Source organism: Perognathus longimembris, chromosome 28, assembly GCF_023159225.1.
Source record: "Perognathus longimembris pacificus isolate PPM17 chromosome 28, ASM2315922v1, whole genome shotgun sequence".
NCBI lineage: Eukaryota > Metazoa > Chordata > Mammalia > Rodentia > Heteromyidae > Perognathus > Perognathus longimembris.
Window position 1 is genome coordinate 83,720,107 of NC_063188.1, and position 11,100 is coordinate 83,731,206.

An 11,100-nucleotide genomic window follows, 5' to 3' on the forward strand; every position below is an offset into this window, starting at 1 on the left:
GCTCCCAGGCCAGGAGTTCAAGCTTCAGTTCTGGCGTGTGTACTGTGCCACCACCACACACGTATGCATCATTCTCTCTCTCTCTCTCTCTCTCTCTCTCTCTCTCTCTCTCTCTCTCTCACACACACACACACACACACACACACACACACACAGCCCAGGGCCCTGAGTTCAAGAAGCACATACATACACAAAGAGTACACTGTATATAGCATCTTAGCTTTCCTGTATGCTAACCCGGCATGGAGAAGGTATAGAACAATACTTCCCCACCTGCCTTTTCATTTACTACGAATGGATGCTTCCTAGCTTATTTTGTTACCAAGAAAGAAAATGGCCGCCAGAGTGGGCCTCAAGGAGTTGGTGATGATAGCGGTGACCAAGGAAACGCCCTTTGTGGCGCAGTGTATGTGATCCTTTATGACTATGCTAGGCCCTTGTGTCACCAGCAGGCAGTTAGCTGTTGTGGTCCAGACTGATCAGCTGTTGCTTCTGGCTGGAGCGCGGCAAGCAGCTGCTCTGCAGCCCAATCTTCTTCAGCTGCTTTGCTGCCCAATATTAGTGCGGCCCCTGGTTTCTCAGAAATGTCAGCCTCCACTGGTTCCCATAGGCCCATCAAGGGGATTCTGAAGAATAAGGTATCGTCATTTTCTTCAGTGGAGGCTCCAGTTCAGCAATACGGACAGAATAATGCCAAGGAAGTACACCGCAAGAAATCCCAGAAGTGGGATGAAGCCAGCATCTTGGCAACATTCAATCCATCTCACCATGACTACAATTTAAAGAAAGTGAACCAGCCAGTTAATCCTCATCTTCAGACACAAGATGACGGGGAAGATCTAATCAAAGCAGATGGAACAGAAGCCTTGACTCCGGACATGTTAGCAGAAAAAGTAGCCGCCATGGACACTTTTGGGACCTGCCATCAGAAGAAAGACTCAGAAAACAACCAAGCATATTCCAACAAACACATCTTGACCAAAGTAGAGAGACAGCGGCAGTTTGAGATGAGAAGAAAACTTAACTGCAGTGAAGGATTTAACATCCAGTTAGCAAGACAACTGATTTGGGAAGAGCTTCAGGCTGAAGCTGAGGAAGATGAAAAACAACAACCTACTACTACTTTGTGATGAAAGCAGTACTATAGAAGAAGCTCCCTAAATAACGACCCATCAAGTCATCCAACGCCTACAACACCTGCGTTTGCTGCCCTCATCACGAACCCATTACTAATATCCTGCTTCTTCTTTAGGTGTTGTGCCTTAAGTACCAAAGTACTTATGAGTAATTGTCATTGTTCTTTAGGAAATAAATCTTAGAGAATGACAGAACTGATGTGCTTGTACTTAATTCTTTCCTTTGGAGCACTTGCTGTTCTAGGGAAAGAGAAGAGATGTGGGTTGTGGTGATGGGAAAGTAGATGAAGGGTGGAAGAGGAAAAGGAGGGAGGGATGCAGGAGGGGTGGAAGGGCTTGAGGACGGGAGAGGATGGGTTGGTAAGGGGAGAGGGGTTGGAGGAACCCATGGAGAGGAGGAGAGGGAAATGGTGGGAGGGATATGGGAAGGGAATGATGTAGCAATGAGGTAGGGGAGATGGTGAGAAAGATTGGCAAGGGGAGATGGTGGGAAAGGGAAGGTAGAAATGGGGAAGGGGAGATGGTGATTGGGGAGCAGAGATGGTGAGGAGGAAAATGGAGAGATCTCGGGAAGGAGAAGTGGGTAGTTGGATAGTAGGAGAGGAGGGAGGTGGGGATTGCTGTTTCATATTGAAATAGTATTCCTAGGGAAGATCATCTTTGTATTAAAAGAAGGTCAAGAATTTCCCTTCCAGACACAAACCTTTTTGAATGTGAATACATGGTTTTTAAATGCTTACAGAGTTAGCTGTCAAGGTGAGGGCTGCTAGGAATTTCCTTCTGTCTGAAGGTGAAGACAGAGGGAACTCAGCTCAGTGACCTGGTCCTATTTAAAGGAACAGGAGATGCAACTCATCCTTGGCTAGAATTGGGGGGGAGGGTGCAGAAAAGATAAGGGAAAACAGTCATACATATGGGGAGGTAAGCAGACAGATGAGGACATTGAGAGCTAACATAGTGAGGTGACAACTAGAAGAATCCTGTTCAACCAGGTTATGTTCACACTCTTGTTTCCTCAATGCAGTACTTCAATAATTAGAAATGTGGCCTGAGAGAAGAGGGATGGGCAAATGCCAAATTTAGCAAATAATGCAAACCAGAAATTGTTTACACAAAAACGTGATCAAAGTAGCACTACCATGTTATAACTGGAAAATCCAGTGTATAAGCAACTGGATGTAGAAAAATACTGAATTCTCTCTCGACTGGTTGAGCCTTAGTACTGAAGCTACCTGTGCAAAGGCACAGAAAGCTTAGGAGTGCAGGCTGCAAAGACTTTGGGGATACTGAAAATTTTTGATGCACATCTTGTTTGTGGGTCTGTGTTAGTGAGTCTATGTGTGGGCACGGTGGGAGGGGGATGACTGCCTCAAGCATTATTTCTTACCAGCATAAACACAATTCTCTAATACAAGGTTATACATTATTAGCTCCTGAAAAATACAAAGAATTGTTTTTATCATTGTGTAGGCAGAACATTTCTGCATCACTGAATCTGTGTATGCATGCTGGGTACTAAATAGCTTATTCTTCCAAGGAGCCTCCCTTTTCTTCATCATTCCCTCCTGTGTTAAAGCAGGCTCTTTTAAAGGTGCATATGAACCCAGTTTCCATAGCAATTGCAAGCATCAGTGATAACCCAGTGCTTCGAAGTTATAATGTACAGGCTACCCTATTAATGAGTTTCAAACTGCATTTCCATGAGACAACGGCTCAGCCACTGATAGATAAGGTCAGACCCCCATCTTCAAACTTTAAATTACATCAGGATAGATCAAAATGCAGTGAAGGAAGGAGTGTCCTTTTGAGAAAGTGTGCTGTTAAAGAATATGTTCTTTGTGGAAGTAGAAAGTTGCTTTTGTGGTTTTTAATGCCCAGATGGAAAAATTCTCAAACAGAAACAGCTTCTTCTGGGTTATTAATGGCATGTTGTCATTTTCTTATCTTATTTCTACGTTTTTCCTATAGTAGGTCAAAGAAAGCACATAATGTACCTTTAACCCATGGAAAAAATGGTTAATTCTTGTCAGGTCCATAGTAGCACAAGTTCAATGATAATTTATTAAGTTATTTAGTCATGCACTGAGTGCCAAGACAGTGTCTCATTTCAAGGAGCTTCCACTTTACTGGGGAGCTCCGTGATGACACCAGGCCATTTGTACCCTGGTCATAAGTGTTCCACAAGGGTCCTTGAGGAACATTGGTCATTGGTCAAAGTCTAAGGGCTTCCCTTAGATGATTTTGAAGATAATGTCTGAAATAGAAATACAACTGAACCACGTGAAGATAGGTGGACCTGGGAAGACCTAGCTTCTAGGTGTAATTCCAGATGTAGATAAGAGGCCATGTGATTTTTTTCAAGAGGTTTCAAGATTACCTATAAGGGAAAGTGCTTGGAAATTAAAGATCTAGGAAAGCATCCACTACCACACAAAATTGAGGGAGCCACTAATGCTTTTAAGCAAGAGATTAGCTCAATCTGATTTTTTTAGTGCTAGACATGGAACCCAGGGCTTTGAGCTTGCTATGCAGTTGTACTCAGCTGAAGCTTGAGCTCCAGACTTAACATTTTTGAGAGATTATTATGGCTGAAGGCAAGGCCTTGAACCAAACAGTGTGATCAGGACAAAACTGATGACAGTAAAAACATGTGACATAGGTTGTCGGAAGGTAAAGATGGTAAAAATTCAAGGGCAAATGCATTTACCTTTTACTCAAAACCAAGTCACACCACTTTGTCAGTCCCAGAGTGGTTAGAAAATGGCTTCAGCTGTATCACCCAGAAGCTAGCTAGAAATCCAAATTCTGGAGCCATATCTCATACCTACTTAATTCAGCTTCTTAGGAATGGGGCCCAGCAATCTGCATTTTAATAAGCTTCTCAGGGGATTCTTCTTGGTGCTCAAGTTGAAGATCCACTGCTCTATAACACAACTTTTTAATTAGCTGAAGTGAGCTCTGTGAGATATATCTCACTATAACTCTCTGTGTAATATGCACACAAATTTGCAAATATTCATCACATTGAATTTCAGAACTGCACATAGATTTTCACAGGTATGCTGCCACATTGAGTTCACAGGTATACATAATGTCTGCCTATGAAATGATTTCCAAAGTTCTTCATCCTCTGCTACCAGTACTCTCTGCTGCCCATACATTGGAGTATGGGGGCATTCTACTGCCAGCACACAATCTCAAGTCTTCAACATCTCCAGCTTCGCTACGACTTTTCTTTTTCTATTTTTTTTGTGCCATTACTGAGGCTTGAACTCAGGGCCTCAAGCTCTTGAATGGCAGTTTTTTCTCAAGGCTAGCACTCTACCACTTGAACCATAGCTCCACTTCTGGCCTTTTCTTCTTTAATTAGAGATCCAAGTCTCTTGGATTTGTCTCTCTGGGCTGGCCTTGGATGGTGACCTTTAGATCTCAGCCTGCTGAGGAACTAGGAATACAGGTATGAGCCACCAGCACGCAGCACATAAGGCTATATCATTTGCTACAATATATGCCTTCCTTTTTTCACTATGTGTCTGAGTCAGTCTTTGGCATTCGATGTAAATCCTACCTTAAACTCTGTTTTTTTGTTTTTGATTAGTCATAGGGCTTGAACTCAGGGCCTAGGCAATGCTCCTGAGCTCTTTTGCTCAAGGCTACTGCTCTACCACTTTGAGTCATAACTCCACTTCTGGTTTCCTGGTGGTTAATTGGAGATAAGAGTCTTATGGACTTTCCTGCTCAGGCTGTCCTTGAACTGCAGTTCTCAGATCTCAGCCTTCTGAATTTACAGGCATGATCCAACAGCACTCATGCTCAGACCTACTTTAAATTCTCAACTCAGCATTTTGGGTACCTCCTTGGGGAGCCATAACAGTATAGTAATTGTAATGGGGTCTCCCCAAGGGAGGGGACCACATGTAATAGAGTTTGAGGGGGGAATCCCCCATACCTCCAAGAGTCTACCACTGAGAGACAGTCTCAAATAAAATGAAGGATTTATTGGGGAAGTAAAAAACAAACTGACTGACCAGGGTCGCAGCCCAGACTCGGGATCTGGGACCCCACATGCTGGGAACCAAGCTCGGGGTCAGGTTATAATGGCAAACACCACTTGGTCAAGCTTGCCACATGCAGGTGGCCAATGAAGTTACAAGACTTACAGAGCATGCCAGGGCACACACACAATGGAGTTACAATCTGCCTCATAGCAACTGTTTGAACCACCCTATCATTCTAGTTAGACTTGCTGCATGGTTTTGATGGGGCTCACATGATGCAGGTGGATATGCCTGCTCATGGGAGGGCACAGGTTTAATCATGAATGGTACACAACTCAGGTAGTCAAGCAGTTTCCATAATCTTATCACAGCAAAGTGGAACTTCCCTGGATAGGGAAGGGGAGACCTTAGTGAAGATGGAGTCAGCTTCTGCTCTCTTTAACTAATCTGAGATGGAGTCAATCTGACACCCCTCAACAGCCAATGATGGCACTGGCCAGATCTGACCTGTATATTAGAGTAATCAGCAATACATGATTTAGAATAAAAAGATCTGTGTTTGAATCCAGACACTGCTATATGTTAGTTGAATTATATGAAACAAAAGCACTTCACCTGCTTTATTTCCTCCTAATCAAAATAATAACAAAAATACCTTCCATGGACACAATTTTTTTCAAATTTTTATTATCAAACTGATGTACAGAGAGGTTACAGTTTCATATGTTAGGCATTGGATACATTTCTTGTACTGTTTGTTACCTTGTCCCTCATAGCCCCCTCCCTCCTCCCCCTTTCCCTTCCCCCTACCCCCGGAGGTGTACACCAAACTGTTTTGCAAGTATTGTTTTTGTAGTTGTTTGTCTTTTTTTACCCCATGTCTCTCAAATTTGGTATTCCATTTCAATTTCCTACTTCTAATACCAATATACACGGTTTCCAATATACTCAGATAAGATTACAGAGATAGTGTGGGTACAACCACAGGAAGGTGATACAAGAACATCATCAATAATAGAAGCTACAGATACACATGGGATGTTGAAAGTAGTTACAACTGTGATATAACAATTGTTTCCATAACATGGAGTTCATTTCACTTAGCATCATCTTATGTGTTCATAAGGGTATAGCTATTGGGCCTTGTGATGCTCTGCTATGACTTGCCTAAACCTGTACTAATTATTCCCAGTAAGGGAGACCATAGAGTCCATGTTTCTTTAGGTCTGGCTCACTTCACTTAATATAATTTTTTCCAAGCCATGAACACATTTTGGTATGATTGAATAAAAAACTGTTAGTAAAACACATGGCTTCTGGGCTAGGAATATGGCCTACTGGTAGAGTGCTTGCCTAGCATACATGAAGCCCTGGGTTCAGTTCCTCAACACCACATATATAGAAAAAGCTAGAAGTGCTGCTGTGGCTCAAAAGGTAGAGTTCTAGCCTTGACCAAAAAGAAGCCAGCAACAGTGCTCAGGCCCTGAGTTCAAGCCCCAGGTCTGGCAAAAACAACAACAACAAAAACACATGGCTCCTAGTAAATATTCAGTAAATGGTAACCATTACTTTTTTTCTCACCTGCACACATTTTCTCTCCATCTAGTAAACTGCTCATCCTTTCTGTAGGAGTCATGCTAGAGCTTACCAATCCTTTCTTTATGGATCTAGGTCCTTTGGTGTTTAGGAGCTGTGCCCATGTAGCTGATATATTCCGGCACAGTGCCTTCAACCAAGCAAGTGATATGCAATGGAACTGAATGTCTGCACTTGAACATCTCCTCTTCCTATCTAATTGAATCCTATAATCTGTTTATGATTTACCAGCTTCAAATACAGCTTGGTCTCTGATGCTCTTCAAGTTCCACTGTCATGTGCTTTGATGAGTATGGGTGAAGGGAAAGTGGAAAGGTAATAATATCACAGGGAAACCTTGGGTGGCAGCTGCTCTAAGTAAGCTTCTTTTTGAGGATGACCTTGATGTTTATATCACCCCTACAACTCTGTCAATGCAGATGAAATGGGGAAAATAGCCAGCAGGATTTAGATGCAAAGTCAATCTGCATTTTAATTTTAAAATACATTGAAACTTCTAAAACACAGTGAAGTTAAGGAAAGAAACAAATTCTGTCTCAGTCAAGCCACAGGTAAGAATCATGTGAAGTTATTTATAGTAACACATGATACTTTATATTTGTAGAGTATTTTTTATTCTGATTTTCTTCCTTCTGATTTCCCTTTCTTAATTACTATGGACTTCAATTGCAAATTTTTATGAGTCAACAATTTTAAAGCTAGAAAGAGCTTTGTGGACCCTTTAGGCCAATTGCTTCAACTTAGAGTTAACGTCTTTTGTCTTGTAAACAGAAAAGATAAAAGTGTCACCAAAGGCTTTTGAAGTCAAGGTGAACCTGTTTGTACATTGCTACGTGATCTTTCTCATTATATATAGGGAACATAAGACATATTCATTTGTAATTAGAACTGAAAAAAACTTTCTTATGGAGTATATCCTTTCTGAGAAGGCCTGATTGATCTTATACTAGACCTTGAAACTCTCTCTGGTTGACATTTTTTTTCAAATTTTTATTATCAAACTGATGTACAGAGAAGGTACAGTTTCATACATTAGGCATTGGATACATTTCTTATACTGTTTGTTACTTTGTCCCTCATACCCCCTCCCTCCCCCCTTTCCCTTCCCCCCCCCCTGAGGTGTTCAGTTCACTTAGACCAAACAGTTTTGCAAGTATTGCTTTTGTAGTTGTTTTTCTTTTCTTTACCCTGAGTCTCTCAATTTTGGTATTCCCTTTCAATTTCCTAGTTCCATTACCAGTATACACGGTTTCCAATATTCTCAGATAAGATTACAGAGATAGTGTAGATACAACCACAGGAAGGTGATACAAGAGCATCATCTATAATAGATGCTACAGATACACATGGTACGTTGAAAGTAGACATTTTGTCTCCTCTGACTGTATGGGGATACATATTACTCTGGAAATACTTGAGCATAAAAATAATTCAGGACAATAAAAACAATCAGGGGTATACTTAGGACAGCCTACAACTCCTGAAATCCTCATCTTCTGTGATTGATTGAGAAGAAACTCTTAGGGTCGCTTTATTCTTAGTTCTCACCTTTTAGCTTCTTTATTTTTGAGGTACAAAATTACACCTGGTTAACATGAGTTATACTTAATATTCCTCTCATTAGCACTATTCTGGAATACTGCCTGGACTCCTGGCATCACTCATTGCCAGCTGATTACTGCCTGGAAACCCTCATCTGTCAGCTCTCTTCCTCCTCAAGGTTATTTCACCTGATAAGTACATGTGGCCTAATATTCTTACTCTTTTTCTGGGGTAGCCCAAACTTGGTGTGAGGAAATAAGGAATCTGTCCATTAGGACCCAACTTGGGCCATTCTGAAAAGTCCTCCTGGTTTCAGTGCTCCCTGTAGATCTGAGTAAGGGCTACTGTTGAGACTTTATCACATCTTAACTTCTGTTCAGGCATATTATTTCCACTTCCTAATACTGTGCTACTCAAGGGAGCTCTCTTGAATAACTTCTTTACGGTGAACACCAACTCAGCATCTGCTTCCAAGAGTAAACAACCTACAAAGGATCTGTAGCATTAGAAGTCTAGAAATAGTATGAGCCAGGGTCAGATTCAAATTTCTGTACCTAGTCCTCAGAGATGGGCAACCCAAAGCTCACTGTAGCTGCTGATATTTCAGTGTTATGACTGGCTTCTGGCTCTTTTTTGATAGCATAAACAGCAAGTAAAGAGGGTATTAGTGACCTGAACTAGGCAGGAGATAGAACACTTGTCTGAAGCTTTGATATACTTCCATGTTCTTTTGTGCATATCCTCCCATCCCTCTCTAATGGCAAGGAACTTGGGAAGAACAAAAGTTGGCTTTGACTAGCCAGCTCTGTTGAAGCTTTAACCACCTTTTTGTTCAGGGCATGTAGCACTGCCTCTTTTTGTTATATTTCTTCTCATGAAAGTATTGGGATTTTTGGCCTACTAGTTAGATTATGTGGCTGATCAGTAAGGATTCTCAGTATGGACACTGGTTGTTGACAATCTCAAGTTCATTTGACATCATACAGGCACCAGATATATTTTTTGGTGGTACTGGGGTTTGACCTTAAAACTTCATGCAGGCTAGGGAGGAGCTCTTGTTGTGTGGTCTGATAATTTACCTTATTACACTCTATCACTTGAGTAATATCACCAGTCAGGTGGTTATCAGCTACATTCTTAAAAATCCAGGTAACACGCTTAAAATGTGGAAGGTTATATTATTCATTAGAAAATATAGGTAAGTTACCATTATAAGAAGAAAGTTCTCCTATATTTTTTTCACATTTTTATTATCAAACTGATGTACAGAGAGGTTACAGTTTCATATGTTAGGCATTGGACACATTTCTTGTACTGTTTGTTACCCTGTCCCTCATACCCCCTCCCTCCACCCCCTTTCCCTTTCCCCCCCTAAGGTGTTCAGTTCACTTACACCAAACTGTTTTGCAAGTATTGCTTTTGTAGTTGTTTGTCTTTTTTTACCCCATGTCTCTCAAATTTGGTATTCCATTTCAATTTCCTACTTCTAATACCAATATACACGGTTTCCAATATACTCAGATAAGATTACAGAGATAGTGTAGGTACAACCACAGGAAGGTGATATAAGAACATCATCAATAATAGAAGCTACAGATACACATGGGACGTTGAAAGTAGTTACAACTGCGATATGACAATCATTTCCATAACATGGAGTTCATTTCACTTAGCATCATCTTATGTGTTCATAAGGGTATAGCTATTGGGCTCTTGTGATGTTCTGCTATGACTTGCCTAAACCTGTACTAATTATTCACAATAAGGGAGACCATAGAGTCCATGTTTCTTTGGGTCTGGCTCACTTCACTTAGTATAATTTTTGCCAAGTCCATCCATTTCCTTACAAATGGGGCAATGTCATTCTTTCTGATAGAGGCACAAAATTCCATTGTGTATATGTACCACATTTTCCTGATCCATTTGTTTACTGAGGGGCATCTGGGTTGGTTCCAGATTCTAGCTATGACAAATTGTGCTGCGATGAACATTGTTGTGCTGGTGGCATTACTGTGATTTTTTTTGTGGTCTTTTGGATAGATACCAAAAAGTGGGGCTGCTGGGTCATAGGGGAGTTCTATATTTAGCCTTCTGAGGAATCTCCCTATTGCTTGCCAGAGTGGCTGAACCAGTTTACATTCCCACCAACAATGAAGTAGGGTTCCCTTTTGGCCACATCCCCTCCAACAATTGTTATTGTTAGTTTTCTTGATAAAGGACATTCTTACTGGGGTGAGATGGAATCTCAATGTCGTTTTGATTTACATTTCTTTTATGGCCAGTGACGTAGAGCAGAAAGTTCTCCTATATTAACTTTATTTTTTTCAAATTTTTATTATCAAACTGATGTACAGAGAGGTTACAGTTTCATACGTTAGGCATTGGATACATTACTTGTACTGTTTGTTACCTCGTCCCTCATAACTTTAAATACACTAAAGGCTTATCACAGTTTGAGTTCTGTATAAAATTTTAGTGTATCAAGTCTAAAACTCTAATCTGTGCCCTTCTGGCTCCTTATGATAAGAAAGAAAAAAGCATATATTAATTTTATATCTATGTCTTCTATTATTAAATTTTATCTTCTCTCTGACATTGAATTTTTGGAAAAAATGATGGAGAAGAATGAAAGTAACGAACATATTGTTAGCATTATTTATTTTATATAATATCATTAACATCCATAGTATACTCAAATCTGTTTATACCCCTATTTGTTCTAGTCCTGCCACAAATAAAATTCCTATGCCCTGGAAATACTTAATTCCACAGATCTGAAGCTTCAGAAAGAATATTTGGGAATACTTTGGAGTGTGTAAGCATCATGG

General features: G+C 40.7%; 1 protein-coding gene across 1 annotated transcript; it reads left to right on the top strand.

Moving 5' to 3' along the window:
- Positions 1-333: 333 nt before the first annotated feature.
- Ppp1r2c (PPP1R2C family member C) lies at positions 334-1,130 on the top strand. Its single transcript, XM_048335430.1, has 2 exons — positions 334-406; positions 484-1,130. Exons 1-2 carry the CDS (start codon positions 334-336, stop codon positions 1,128-1,130), a joined length of 720 nt encoding a protein of 239 aa, XP_048191387.1.
- The last annotated feature ends 9,970 nt before the right edge of the window (positions 1,131-11,100 follow it).

Excerpts from the sequence above, each read along its gene's own strand:
- Ppp1r2c (XM_048335430.1), top strand. The coding sequence starts at position 334 with ATGGCCGCCAGAGTGGGCCTCAAGGAGTTGGTGATGATAGCGGTGACC. Across the intron at positions 407-483 it reads AACGCCCTTTGTGGCGCAGT|CTGTTGCTTCTGGCTGGAGC; the intron begins GTATGTGATCCT and ends CAGACTGATCAG.